The 14,663-nt window shown below is 36.1% G+C and overlaps 1 protein-coding gene across 2 annotated transcripts; it reads left to right on the top strand.

The window, feature by feature from the left end:
* Positions 1 to 6,264: 6,264 nt before the first annotated feature.
* Positions 6,265 to 13,292, top strand: LOC111783306 (acetyl-CoA acetyltransferase 1). Of its 2 annotated transcripts, XM_023664228.2 has the most exons (14): positions 6,269 to 6,421; positions 6,510 to 6,608; positions 6,678 to 6,851; positions 6,952 to 7,054; positions 7,943 to 8,081; positions 8,598 to 8,675; positions 8,751 to 8,816; positions 9,361 to 9,446; positions 10,352 to 10,451; positions 10,527 to 10,637; positions 10,728 to 10,769; positions 11,436 to 11,522; positions 12,592 to 12,677; positions 12,782 to 13,292. In XM_023664228.2, the coding sequence occupies exons 1-14, from the start codon at positions 6,385 to 6,387 to the stop codon at positions 12,813 to 12,815; spliced, it is 1,242 nt and encodes a 413-aa protein (XP_023519996.2). In that variant the 5' UTR covers positions 6,269 to 6,384; the 3' UTR covers positions 12,816 to 13,292. The 2 variants fall into 2 exon arrangements, with proteins under 2 accessions (XP_086976502.1, XP_023519996.2); XM_087120376.1 differs by lacking the exon at positions 12,782 to 13,292 and having other exon boundaries at positions 6,265 to 6,421; positions 12,592 to 12,681.
* The last annotated feature ends 1,371 nt before the right edge of the window (positions 13,293 to 14,663 follow it).

The following is a 14,663-nucleotide window of genomic DNA, read 5'->3' as shown; positions in this document are numbered from 1 at the left end:
GATGGAGGAAGAAATTATAGCCCGTGAGCAAAATCAAACTTGGGAACTAGTATCAAGACCAGAAGATGTCAAATCCATCACTTGTAAGTGGGCTTACAAAATAATGTGTCTCTCGGATGGATCAATCGAAAGATACAAGACTCAATATGTAGCTCGAGGGTTCTCTCAACAATATGGACTAGACTATGATGAAACGTTTAGTCCAGTGACGAAGATAACTATAGTACAGGTTCCTCCAGTACTTGTGGTAAATAAAGATTGAAAATTATGGCAGATGGATATGAAGAAGGTTTTCTTGCACGGAGAGTTAAACAGAGAGTTCTACATGGACCAACCAAAGAAATTTGAGAATGAAGTTAGAGTCATTGGTCAGTACATGCAAAGTCCGAAGAAGCCTCATTTGGATGCGGCTCGACAAATATCAAGATATGGCAAAGGTACAATCAATTATAATCGTTTGTGTAAAAGAAGTGAAGTTTGCAAGCTAGTTGGATACCATATTACTGACTATGCAGGATATCACGATACCCGAAGGTCAAGCATCAGGTATGTGTTCAAGCTCGTTTCGAGAATAATTTTTTGGTGTAGCAAAAGACAACCAACAGTATCATTGTCCATTACAGAAGCAGAGTACAGAGCAGTAGCTGGAGCAGCTCAGGAAAGTACATGGCTGAAACTCTTGATGGAAGATTGACACCAAAAAATTGGCTATCCAATACCACTTCATTGCGATAACCAATTTGCGATTCGCCTAGCAGAAAATCCAGTGTTTCATGCTAGAACAAAGCATGTGGAGGTATACTACCATTCCATTAGAGAGAAAGTCCTTAAGAAAGAAATTGAGATGCAACAGATCAAGACAGATGACCAAGTGGCAGACTTGTTTACAAAATGGCTGAATACTGGCAAACATGAGAGTTTTCACTGTCAGCTCAACATGGTGCAACGATTGAGGACTAGTGCTGAGGGGAGTGTTGAAATATCATCACTAGCCTAATAGGGTTTAGCTCAACCATTGTATTAGTGATTATATTTATGTTAAGAAAATGATTTAGGAATTTTATGAATAAATTTAGGAAAATGATTTAGGGATTTTAGGAATAAATTTAGGAAAATGATTTAGGGATTTTAGGAAGAATTTAAGAAAATGATTTAGATACTCCAGTAAAAAGGTTGTGAAATTTTAGAAATAGATTGTTTATCATATAGTATAGATACCCCTCCACTCTACTTAGTTCATCTCAAGAAATACAAAGCACATAGTGCAATAGTACTCTACAGAGTGTCTTATAATCTCTTCTCGATTGGTCTTAATAAAGAGTGCGAGTGTTTCCTACAGAGAGTTGTGTTCAACATGTCATCAGTTAGGATACTTTAGATATGAGTGTCTTCAATGGGAGAGGGAAGTAAATTATCCTAAGCTTGAGGAGGAAGAAGAAATGTTGTTGATGTTATATGTGAAGCTCAATCAATCGAGGATGGAAGATGTTTGGTTCCTTGACTCAGGATGTAACAATCATATGTGTGCAACAAAGAATGGTTCTTAGATCTTGATGAGGAATTCCGACAATTTGTGAAGCTTGGAAATAATTACAAAATGGTTGGGTTGAGAAAAGGTAACATTAGGTTGTAAATTGCTGGAGTAACTCAAGTAATCACTGATGTTTTTTATATACCCGAGTTGAAAAAAATCCTATTAAGTCTTGGACAATTGTAAGAAAGAGGTGTATCTATTTTGATATAATATGGAGAATGCAAAATCTATTATCCTAAGAAGGGGCTTATCATGCAAACAACAATTTCTGCAAATATGATGTTCATATTACTTGCAAAAATCATGCCACAAATCGCCACTTGTTTCCAAACAATTATAGAAGATAACATTCATCTTTGGCACCGCAGATATGGGCATCTAAGTTTCAAGGGTTTGAGAACATTGCAACATAAGCAAATGGTGAGAGGGTTAACCCAATTGAAAGCATCGTCTAAAATATGCACTAATTGCATGGTGGAAAAGCAACATAGGGATGCATTTTCAAAGAGAATTTCATGGACACCAACACAAAGGCTGCAATTGGTACATGCAAACATCTTTGGACCCATCAAACCTCTTTCTTACAATAAGAAGAGGTATTTCATAAGCTTTATTGATGATTACAGCTGCAAGATGTGGATATATTTTCTTGCTAAAAAATATGAAGCCTTCATTATCTTCAAGAATTACAAAAATCTTGTTGAAAAAGAGACCGGAGATTTTATTCGTTGTCTGTGCATAGATAGGGGTGGAGAGTTCACCAATCACGAGTTCAATATTTTTTTTGCAAAACTAATAGTATCAGTAGGCAACTTACTGCAGCCTACACTCCAAAAAAAAAAAAAAAAACAAAAATGTTTTCGCTGAGCGCAAGAACAAAACAATCATAAATATGGTTTCAAAAAAGTAAGTTCCAAAGAATTTATGGTCAGAAGCAGTAAACTGAACAGTGCACGTGCTAAACAAAAGTCCTACAGTGGTAGTGAAAGATATGACTCCTGAGGAGGCTTGGTGTAGCGTAAAACCTAATGTTGATTATTTTTCAAGTTTTTGGATGCTTTGGCCATGTTCATGTATCAGACAGTAAGAGAAAGAAGTTAGATTATAAAAGTTTTCAGTGTGTGCTGCTAGGGATGAGTTCTTGGATGCATTCGAATGATAATTACTTTAGCAGCTCGAAATAGTTGGAACGTATATGAGAAAAAAGTAGTGTTTGTCGAGCAACCACAAGGTTATGAGAAAAAAGGTTAAGAATACAAGGTATACAAGTTGAAGAAGACATTATATGGCCTTAAACAAACCTCACGTGCATGGTACAATCGAATTAAAGCACATTTTATCAAAGAAGGATTTGAGAGGTGCAACTGTGACCATACTTTATTCATACAAACAGAAGATGGAGGTATGTTGGCGATCTAATTTTTATTGGGTAGTGATGAGAGCAGATTAGTCCTCCAAAAAACAACCGGTACTTTGTCTACTACTGAAGCAGAATTTGTGACAGCGGCCTCTTGTGCTTGTCAAGGGGTATGGATGAGGAGAGTTTTGGAAAAATTTCAAGTGTATGACTATGTTATGTGATAACAGTTCAACTATTAAGCTTTCCAAGAATCCAATCCTGCATGGACACAGCAAACATTAATGTGAAGTTTCATTTCTTGCGTGATTTGATCAGAGATGTAGTTATTGAGCTAAAGAATTGTGTTACAGAAGACCAAATTGCAGATATTATGACAAAATCAATGAAGCTGGATCTATTCATAAAACTACGTGAGTCAATGGATATGTGTAGTACCACGAGTAAACTAAAAACATCCCTGCAATTAGTTTATGGGAGAAATAGTTAAAGATGGTCATATTAGACGATTTCTTTAGGATTGAAATGGGTAGCTTAGATCATTTATTTAAGAATGTTAGGACCACTAAATCACTTACGGGTGGTTGATCTTTTTATTTTTGGAGTTTGCAGCCAACCAAGTTATTTTTGGTCATATTAGACGATTTCAGAGTTTCATTTTGAGCTAGTTTGTGTCCACACTAACGAGATATTAAATGAAGTGAGGAAACACCCTTTTATAATGGAGACCAACCCCCACTTCTTAGTTTTAAGCAATATGAGACTTTTTTTCTTTTTTTTTTTATTTCAAAATTTTTTGTTATTACATAATTTTTATGAGTCCATTGCACTAAGTTTCAACCCCTATCATACATTATTTGTTAAGAAAGTGAAGCTATGATGTCCCACATTGGTTGGGAGAAGAATAAACCATCATTTATAAGGGTGTGGAAACTTTCCCCTAGTAAACGCATTTTAAAACCTTGAGGGGAAGCCCGAAAGGGAAAGCCCAAAGAGGACAATATATGCTAGCGGTGGATCTGGGTCGTTACAAATGGTATCAGAGCCAGACACCGAACGATTGCTGTTTCCCGAAGGGGGGTAGACACGAGGCCGTGTGCTAGTAAGGATGCTGGGCCCCAAAGGGGGGGGGGGGGGATTTGGGGGCGGTCCCACATCGATTGGAGGAAGGAAAGAGTGCCAGCGAGGACGTTGGGCCCCGAAGGAGGGTGGATTGTGATGTCCCACATTGGTTGGGGAGGAGAACAAACCACCATTTATATGGGTGTGGAAACCTTCCCCTAGCAGACGCGTTTTAAAGCTTTAAGGGGAAGCCCGAAAGGAAAAGCCCAAAAAGGACAATATTTGCTAGCGGTGGATCTGGGTCGGTACATAAGCTTAAGGTTAGGTTTCATGGGTTCTTCATAACTCAACTTCTTCGTGTAGTTCTCAGTTTACGACCTTCTTCTCCTCAAGTTTACTCCTCAAACCTATTGCCTCAATCTTCCATAACATATTTTCGAGCTTTACTAAAAAAAACCCTACGTAGCCTCAAGCTTCAAATTCTCACTTAGATTTTTCGGTATGTTTTCCTTACTTTGAACCTCATATTCCTTGTCCAAATTCTTAGTAAATCAGTTTAAAGACCGTTAAACGTTTGCTTAAACACATAACTCATCTATCCATTTCATTTAGGATAATAGTTACTAGTTAAGTTTAGGAAAATTGTTTGTCTTTTATTTAAGAGAATTGTTAATAGCTAGTGAAGAAAGTTTAAATTTGTTAGTGCTTTCATCACTATAAACACTATAAACACTCATCACATGCATGATCTATTCACCACAAAAAAAAAAAAAATAATAAATAAATAAATAAATAAAAAAAATTAAAAAAATTAAAAAGCATTAGTGCTTGAGGCTCTTGATCAGTTCAAAGGATCTCTCCCCTCGAGCTGTTCTTTCTGCTTAATCTATTTGTTTCGGTATATTTCGATTATGGGCCATATTCTACATTTTATCTTAGAGCTAGGATGTTGAAACAAATATCGATACCATACTAAATCGCTAGAGGAGATGTGACAAAGATAAGGAGTAGAAGGGAGGGGAGTGTAATGCTCCAGTACTTGTTACCCACAAAGAGTAACTACACAACATGGTTGATAAAGGTGCGTGTTAACTTACAGGCACAAAGTGTGTAGGATGTCATCGAGCATAGTGACAACGTGAAGGAGCGCAAGGACAAGATGACTCTTGCTACCACATACCAAATAGTTTGAAGGACATCCTTCTCATGTTGGCAAAGAAGTAGAGAAGGATTCACAAAGGTGTTGGCTTCACCCTTAATTTCAAATTAATTAATTTTAATTAATATTAATATTTTGATTATAACAAACATATCTTTAATTATTAATAATGATTAGTATTTTGAACTTTCCATGGTGTAAAGCTACGAATAACAATTTCAACGCGTTTTGAACCACTACAAAGATCTTATAGCCAAAACACGATGAAATTGAAAGCAGGCAAAGCAATGCTTGCCTTGATGATTTTAACGGCGCTTTGCACAAATAGAGAATCAAAGCAGGCAAAACAATGCTTGTCTTGAAGACCACAATCGGAGAAGAGATGTTAGAGCACATTTGGGATGACAAGACACTGAAAGAAGCATGAGATACGTTTGTGATGCTCTTCTCAAAGAAGAAAGATACGAGGCTATAACTTTTGGAGAATGAGTTGTTCTCAATTTCACAATGTGACATGACGATAGCTCAATACATTCACAAGGTCAAGTCAATCTGTCGGGAGACTACTGAACTAGACTCGAAGTCCGCCGTTGTAGAATCTCAAATGAAGAGGATTATAATCCACATATTGCGACCAGAATATAGAAGAAGCTTTATTATTGATGTACAAGGACGACCCACTCAACCATCCCTTGTAGAATTCGAAAATTTGTTAACCAACCAAGAAACCATGGTTAAACATTCTTGATCTCGTCTCAATGAGAGTTAGAGTCATGACCAACTAATTCTTGTTCTCACTCTTGCTCTTTCAAATTTTAGATCTCTTATATGTTATGTGTTTAAGTTAGTCCCGTAGTGAAATGAATAAAAAATGAGCCGTGTACGAGAAAACAAAACAAAAAATGAGTTAGGAAACAGAGTGAATGCGAGAGATACGTTCATCCTGTTTCAGAATCACGATAGAAAAAGTTAATCAGACCGAGACCGAGAGTGATTAGAGAATCAGAATAAATTAAGAAAATGAGAATGAACACAAGAGATGTGTTTAACGCTAATATTTAATTTTACATAATTGTTTGCGATAATAAATGGAGGAGAAGTTGGATTGGTTAAATTATTAGGTTGTGATGATCGTAGTTATAGGAGACGAGATGGGCACGCATCTCCATGGATAACGACGCCTTCCAACGTCTCTATATCTCTTCTACCTAATTCCTTCATCACTCTGAACATCATTTTTTTTCTTTTCTTTGTACAGCTTCCTCCTCTCCCATGGCTCCTCTTTCCTCCGATTCCATCAACCCCCGAGGTTCTTCAATTCTCCCCTATTTATTTAAACATATGTTTTGATTCAATTTTCGCTCCTTTTTCATTACCTCTTTCTTATGTTGGCACAGATGTTTGTATTGTGGGTGTTGCTCGTACGCCAATGGGTGCCTTTCTTGGTTCACTTTCATCTTTCTCTGCTACCCAACTCGGTTCTATAGCGATTCAATGTAAGTTTTCTCCGGATTTCAGTACCCTGTTTTAAGATGATATGAATTGAAGAGCGACGATGCTTACAGGTGCCCTTAAGAGGGCAAACGTTGATCCTTCTCTTGTGCAAGAGGTATTCTTCGGAAATGTTCTCAGTGCAAATTTAGGGCAAGCTCCTGCTAGGCAGGCTGCCTTAGGTGCTGGTATACCAAACTCTGTTATCTGCACCACTATTAATAAAGTCTGTGCATCCGGCATGAAAGGTGTTTCTTCATCGATCAAAATTTTTATTGTACTAGGATAACAGCATTGGTTCTGAAAAAGAACTAACACTTGTTTTTTCTTTCTTTTTTGTTGGCACAGCAACAATGATTGCAGCGCACACGATTCAGTTAGGTATAAATGATGTTGTTGTTTCTGGTGGTATGGAAAGTATGTCTAATGTGCCCAAATATCTCCAACTAAGGTTGGCCCTTTATCCTTCACAACCCCCCAATTGTTTTGTTTTATTTTAATCACTAGTTCTTCATAAAGTATAGTTTAAGAAAACATGATACACTTCAATGTAAGAATAAGTTCATATATCTGATTTACTATATATTGTTATCAACTAATGCAAATTTCTCTTGCCATAGCTGGAACAGGGTGAGTTTTCCTTAAATGACAATTATGTCTTTTGTTCATGGAGTATAAATTTTGATTATGTCATGTTTTGTTTATTACTCGCTACTTGTTCTTCTAGGTAATATGTTTATTGTTGTTGAAATATTTACTTTACTTTTCGTTCATCCTTAGATTACAGGTTTAGTTCCTAAACTTTTAAGTTTGTGTCTATTTGGTCTCTAAACTTTTAAAAGTGTCTAATTGTTCCTTGAACTTCACGTTTTGTCTAATAGGTCTTTGAAATTTCAATTTTGTGTTAAATAGGTTCCAGCAAATCTTTTTTTTATTTAATTGATCTTATAGATATAAAACTGAATTTTATATCTAATGGGACTTTATACTTTCAATTTTGTGCCTAGGACGTTCTTGGATTTTAAAATTGAAAATTAAGAGGCCTATTGGACAGAATACTGAAAGTTTAAGGATCTATTAAACGCTTTTTAAAGAAATTTCTGACTAAATTGACCTGAAGCTGAATTTGTAATTCAACCTAAAAATATTGACTTTATTTTCCACCTCCAGGAGCCAAAACCTTGTTTAGTGCATTGCATTGAAATGCATTTTCTCACTCACAGATACATATTTATAGAAGAGAAACTAAGCTTTCATTTAGAAGAATGAAAGACTTTCTGCACTTCTTTTGTTAGGGGAATAACTACTTCTTCTCATCCTGACTCAAAGTTATGAACAGAAAAGGGTCTCGATTTGGAAATGATACTGTTGTAGATGGTATGCTTAAAGATGGTCTTTGGGATGTTTACAACGACTTTGCGATGGGTGTTTGTGCTGAGATGTGTGCCAGCCAGCACTCCATTACAAGAGAAGAGCAGGTAAAGTTTACCAGATAGGTAGTTTCACTCAGTACTATTATTTTTGTTCAAAATCCAATTTGTGAAACCTCGAACTTTTTCAAGCCATCAAGAGCAACTTTTTTGGGACAGGACAAGCCAGCTAGAAACAGTTAGCAATTGAAATACTCTGATTCTCGTTGAAATGTTTATTCTTATGGTTATGCTCCTTCAGAAATGATTTATCTATATAACAGTATGTTCAAGTATAAATAAATGATCATATTTATTACACGCATAATCCATTGGGCTAAACTTTTTAGTTTATTGGCTGTTTCAAAGTCTTGTAAATGTCACTTCCTCCTCAATTATTAAAATAATCACTTGTTGGACCTTGTACTAATTTCTGACTGTGAAGGAAGCGCTAAAATATGAACACAAATATTAAAATTTTCATAACCTATAAGCTTTAAGCTTTTAGCTTCAGGGTGATTTAGCACAATTTAATGACCTTTTTTTAAATTACTCTCTCTTATGTTTATTAATCCCCCTCAATAGGATGCATATGCTATTAAGAGCTTTGAGCGAGGACTTGCAGCACAAAATAATGGTCAATTATCCTGGGAAATAGCTCCGGTAAGATTGCTATTCCGCTCTAAGAAAGTCTATTCTATTATAAATCAAACCTAACTAATTGTTTGAATTTTATAGGTCAAGGTTCCTTCCGGAAGAGGGAAGCCATCTTCAATTTTTGACAAGGACGAAAGCTTGAGACAGGTAAATTGTCACTAATAACAGTAAAAAGCACTGAATATTTGTTTTCTTAAAGTAATTAATAAACACCCAGTATTATATACATACTTGATACTTGGGAAGATGAAGCAAGCTTATGATAGGGAACTAAGGGGATTGACATCAAAATTTTTGCTAGTTGATTGGGAGACATGTTTGAATTTAGAATGAAGCATTTATAAGCAAAAATTGGAGTTTCTTGTTTAGAAATAGGAACTGACTTCAGGTTGCTGCCAAGGTTAGTAAGTTCCGGAAAGAGTTCTTAATGATTTTCAAGGTAGGGGATAGTTTTGTCAGTGGAACTGCAAGTTGTATATGGGGCTATTCATTTTGTGTGAAGGGATTCCAAGAAAGTTGATTGGGTGAGTTGGGGGTCATCTCTCTACTTTTGTCTATAACTTTATTTTTTTTTTAATTCTGGGAAGGTTACTAGTTTTCTGAAATATTGAGAACTTCCATTTTGCTGAATATGGACCTTTTTGATGCTACATTCTACTTCATTGTCAATCAATTTTCTTGTTCTTGCTAGTTTGATGCTGCAAAACTAAGGAAGCTCAGGCCAAGTTTTAAGGAGGATGGCGGTACTGTTACTGCTGGCAATGCTTCTATCATAAGGTTCTCTTTCTTGTAATTGTATTTTCATATTTTCTGCTAATTAATTTTATATGCTGGTCTTGAAGAGATCTGATACGAAATAATGTGTCTTAATTATGCCATAAAAAGTTTGGTGGATGACAAGATTTTACCATACATGTTTGGATTTTGGGAGGTTTCATTGTATTTTTCAATTTTAGAGTATTATTTTTAAGGTTTTAAGTTACAATTAGTTAGTGGTCATTATGGTATTGATGGGATGCGAGTTACAACATTTCAATTGACCATAGGTTACTCTAAGTTTTATTTTCAAGGCTATAAATATCTGAACATGTTGTTGCTTTAGTAGGAAGATTTTAGATATTAAAATGAAAGTTGTATATTATGCTTCTCAAGCCATGAGCTTATTCCTTTGCCTTTCTTGTGTTTAGATTTGCATTCTAGAGTTATTCAAGTAGTCTTGACCAGGCTATCTTGTAAATTAATTCAAATCACGAGTTTAGAAACGAGTATTTTTTAGTCTTGATCTTGATCATTAAGGTAATCCGTATCAAAACATTCTCTTAGGTTGATTCCTTATCATTTTTGAGGTTCTTGGATAATTTAGATCGAAAGATCTTGTTCTTCAACAAGGTTGCTAGATCAAATTCCAAGAATTTTATAACAAGATCACTAATGTTTCTAAGGTGTTTAATGCATGACCATCGATGTTATTTGTTTATTTATTAGCTATTAAGTAAATTTTTTTAGAGCACATGATTTGGTAAGTTATGGAAATACATGGTAGTATCAGTGGGTTTGTTTATTCCAGCGACTGATTTGTGAAGTACCTAGGCTAAGAAATTTACTTTTTCACTTTCCGTTGATGCCAAAGAGAGAACATTTTCAGGCAGCTGCATTATTTTTTATTATTTGATCTTGAACAGTGATGGTGCTGCTGCTTTAGTGCTGGTGAGTGGGAAGAAGGCGATCGAACTCGGTTTAGAAATAATTGCCGTAATTAAAGGATACGCTGATGCAGCTCAGGTAATTAAGTTCTTGATGTTATTATCCTTCATACTGGAGAAAGATCATGTGGCTTACAGAAAAAATGACTGCCAGGCGCCTGAATTATTTACGACAGCTCCAGCCCTTGCTATTCCAAAAGCTGTCTCAAATGCTGGTTTACATGCTTCTCAAATTGATTATTATGAAATAAATGAAGCCTTTTCCGTAAGAACTTGTGCTTCATTTACTGCTATTGCATTTTCTTGTTCATCATGCATGATCTTGTTGTTAAGTTGCTCTAATTTTTATCTTCAGGTTGTGGCTCTTGCTAATCAGAAGCTGCTTGGTCTTGATCCTGTGAGCTTTTTTTGTCATTTATTAAGTTCACCCATTTGGTATTCTTCAGAGTTCAACTAATTGTGTGCTGTTGTCCGGTAATGGTTAAGTTTAGCAATCTGGTCGTTGATACATAAAGTAGGTTGTTGGACATATCTTTTGTTACATGGTAGTCGAGCTCACTCCACGGTCCGTTTTTGCTAGTGTTCGCTTGCATTTTTCTGTCCACTTCAGGAATTCTCATTAAAAAAGAAATTGAATTGGAACGTTTTCTTTCCGACATATGTCTTCTTTTTTTAATCTTTTGAGTTCATGGCAGTAGGGTATGTGAATTTTATTCAATTTTGGGTGGACTGTTGGCGCAAAAGGTCCTCTTCTTTCTTTTTTTTCCCTTATCCCTGTTGTTTTTCCTTCTTCTGTCCATCATTTCAAATTTCCGTTCCCGTCTGGATTTCGAGCTTTCAAGGATCGTTAGAATCTTGAGTGTAGAGTTTTCTCTTGTAATTTTTTTCTGAAATGCTTAGTTTCCTCCCAGAAGAAATCAAAGCTCTTTGCTCAGCTTGTTGCTCATGGAGGATTGATATTATGAATGTTATTTAGGTTTCAAGTTATGAGCCGTTGTCTTGTTTTATATTGACACATCAATTTGTTTGTGATTTCTTATTTCGTGGATGTGGTTGAATGCAGGACAGAGTTAATGTTCATGGGGGAGCTGTATCTTTGGGACACCCATTGGGATGTAGCGGAGCTCGGATTTTGGTCACATTGTTAGGGGTAATTTCTGTTACTCTCCGCAGACTGGATAGTAGTAGAGAGCTCAAATCTTGGTTACATTGTTAGAGATAAAATTCTTGATGTCTCCTTTTCTTTCTCTCTTCAATATTTCTCGTCATGTTTCCTTCAATACCCATGATCATTGAGAGACAGGTTGTGAGATCCCCACATCGGTTGGAGAGGAGAACGAAACACCCTTTATAAGGATGTGGAAATCTCTCCCTAGCAGACTGTTTTAAAAACCTTGAGGGGAAGCCTAAAAGAAAAAGCCCAAAGAGGACAATATCTGATCTACTAGCGGTGGGCTTAGGCCGTTACAAACGATATTAGAGCTAGACACCGAATGATGTGCCAGCGAAGAGGCTGAGCCCCGAAGGGAGGCGGACATGAGGCAATGTGCCAGCAAGGACGCTGGGCCCCAAAAGGGATGGGATTTGGTGGGGGTCCCACATCGATTGGATAAAGGAACGAGTGCTAACGAGAACGTTGGACACCGAAGGGGGGTGGATTGTGAGATCCCCCATTGGTTGGGGATGAGAACGAAACACTCTTTATAAGGGTGTGGAAACCTCTCCCTAGCAAACGCGTTTTAAAAACCTTAAGGGGAAGCCTGAAAAGGAAAGCCCAAAGAGGACAATATTTGCTAGCGGTGGGCTTGAGCCGTTACAAATGGTATCAGAGCTAGACACCGGACGATGTGCCAGTGAGGAGGCTGAGCCCTGAAGCAGGCGAACATGAGGCGATGTGCCAGCAAGGATGCTGGGCTCCAAAGGGGGTGGATTTAGTGGGGGTCCCACATCGATTGAAGAAAGGAAGGAGTGTCAGCGAGGACGTTAGGCACCGAAGGGGGTGGATTGTGAGATCCCACATCAGTTGGAGAGGAGAACGCCTTTATAAGGGTGTGGAAGCCTTTCCCTAGCAGACACGTTTTCAAAACCTCGAGGGAAAGCTCGAAAGGGAAAGTCCAAAGAGAACAATATATGTTAGCGGTGGGTTTGGGTCGTTACATTCCTTGAGTAGCATATCTTATACGGGTTGCAATCTGATAGAATAAGTATGTTTGAAACAGGTACTAAGACAGAGAAATGGGAAGTATGGGGTTGGTGCTGTGTGCAATGGTGGTGGAGGAGCATCCGCTCTTGTAGTTGAACTCATGTAAGCTCCTTTAAAAAGCTGCTTACAATAGTGCCTTTGGTTCTGTATTACAATAGCCATATGTTTGAACATGCTGCATTTTGTTCCTTATGACTTTCCTGCAGGCCTGGCGCTACAGTTCGACACTCCAAGCTGTGATCCAAATTGGCCCTCTCAAAAGACATATGGCTGTTCAGTATCTCTCCCCTTCTACACTTAAAGAAAGAGGTCAAGTTTCACTGTATCATATTTAAAATGCTCTCTTTTTATTACATTGCCTCTATTTGAGTGATAGGAAGAATTTGGGTCTGTTATGTTTGTCAATTTATCGGCCATTTACACAATAAAAAAGATGGGTCAGTCATAGATATGTAGGTTTAGTTCATGGGATAATGGACCTAGTATGTAGGTTTATTATGGGTCAGACATAATAATCAAACCAAACAAAGTATATCCATGCCCTCCTTCAAGTAATGTCGAGATACGTAGTATCAGAATTCTTAAGGTGTGCTCACTACAAAAAATAATGGGTATGATAGCGTATGAAAAATGTTATCATAGACAATATAGCGTTGTTCGTATGTTGTGACAGCTCGTATTATTAAAAATTTGAGCTTTTTATAGCGTTTTTATATAGTTATAATGGATGCTACAATAGAGTATAAATATATAGCTTATATGATAAAGATAACAATTCTTTTGTACGCATGTCTATGGAGAGTTAAATTGTATAGTTGAAGTAAGAGAAGTACATATCTAGTTGAACGTGTTGAAGGTGTGAATTTCGTTAATTATAGAGTTGTAGTTAGTAAAATATATGTATTTGCTTTACATATCTGGAAAGATAGAGAGCCCGGTGAATCCTCTCTAATACTTAGTTCAATTACATGGATTCTTGAAGGTAATTGAACGGTAAGAAATAATCATTTATTAGCAAAGTTATAAAAGAATTGTGAAACGTGATTAATCAATATGCTAGGATTTCCAAAAAAAAAAAAAAAAAAAAAAAAAAAAAAAAAAAAATCACCCTAAACTTAAAAAATTTCTCTATTCAATTCTCCTTGTCTAACATCATTATTATCAAATTTCTTATTGATCCAGTCGTAAGCACACTCGTAACGACACTTGAATTCACTTAATTTTTCAGTTAAAAAAGAAAAGGTCGCTTAAAGATTTAATACTTATTACTTACTACTATGAGAGTATATACTTACACCAACACTTATGTTTTATTTTGTGCATATTGTTATACACCTATGCAAACTATCAAGCTAGAATTTTCAACCAAAAAAAAAAGAAAAGAAAAGAAAAAAGAACCCGTGCTAATGTTATTCATTTAGCTAATGTGTACACCAATAGTGGAGGAGTTTAACCTATGCATAATCAGACTTGAAATCCCGGCTACTTTTGAGCTAAAGTCCATGATATCAACACCTCAAACTATAGGGTAGTTTCATATATTACAATCAAAAGATCCCTACCTCCCTCTAAAGTTCTTTTTGGGAGTGAGTAACTCGTTACAATTTCAAAGAGTGAATAAAGACTTGATTAAATCAAGGTTGAACACCGAGCTCCTAAAGCAATTGATTCTTGAGAAAAAAAAAAAAAATAAACCTGGAAAAAAAGTTCAGAAAAAAAGTGGGAAAATACATTTTTTCTATATATATATATATATTTTTTTTTTAAGAAACTACCTAAAATTTTAATTCCTTATGGAAAAAGGAATTTTGAGGTACTCAAGAAGGTAAAAAATATACAAGGGTCAGGAATCTCAAAAGAAATTTTAGACTTTTTAGAAAAATAAAATGAAAATAATAATAATAATGGCAAATTACTAAAATACCCCTAATTATGCTACGCTATGCTATGTTATGATATGATATGATTATTCCATGCTATTGAGTTATATTATGTTATCAGTGATATGCATAACCCTTGAAGTCATGTACACTAATTATGAAAGATTTGATAAGTATAATGTATGCATAATTTATATGCAAGTTATGT

Source organism: Cucurbita pepo, chromosome 20, assembly GCF_057944985.1.
Source record: "Cucurbita pepo subsp. pepo isolate OVF chromosome 20, ASM5794498v1, whole genome shotgun sequence".
Taxonomy (NCBI): domain Eukaryota; kingdom Viridiplantae; phylum Streptophyta; class Magnoliopsida; order Cucurbitales; family Cucurbitaceae; genus Cucurbita; species Cucurbita pepo.
Note: the sequence above shows the minus strand (reverse complement) of the source record. Positions and strands in the feature narration are given on the sequence as shown.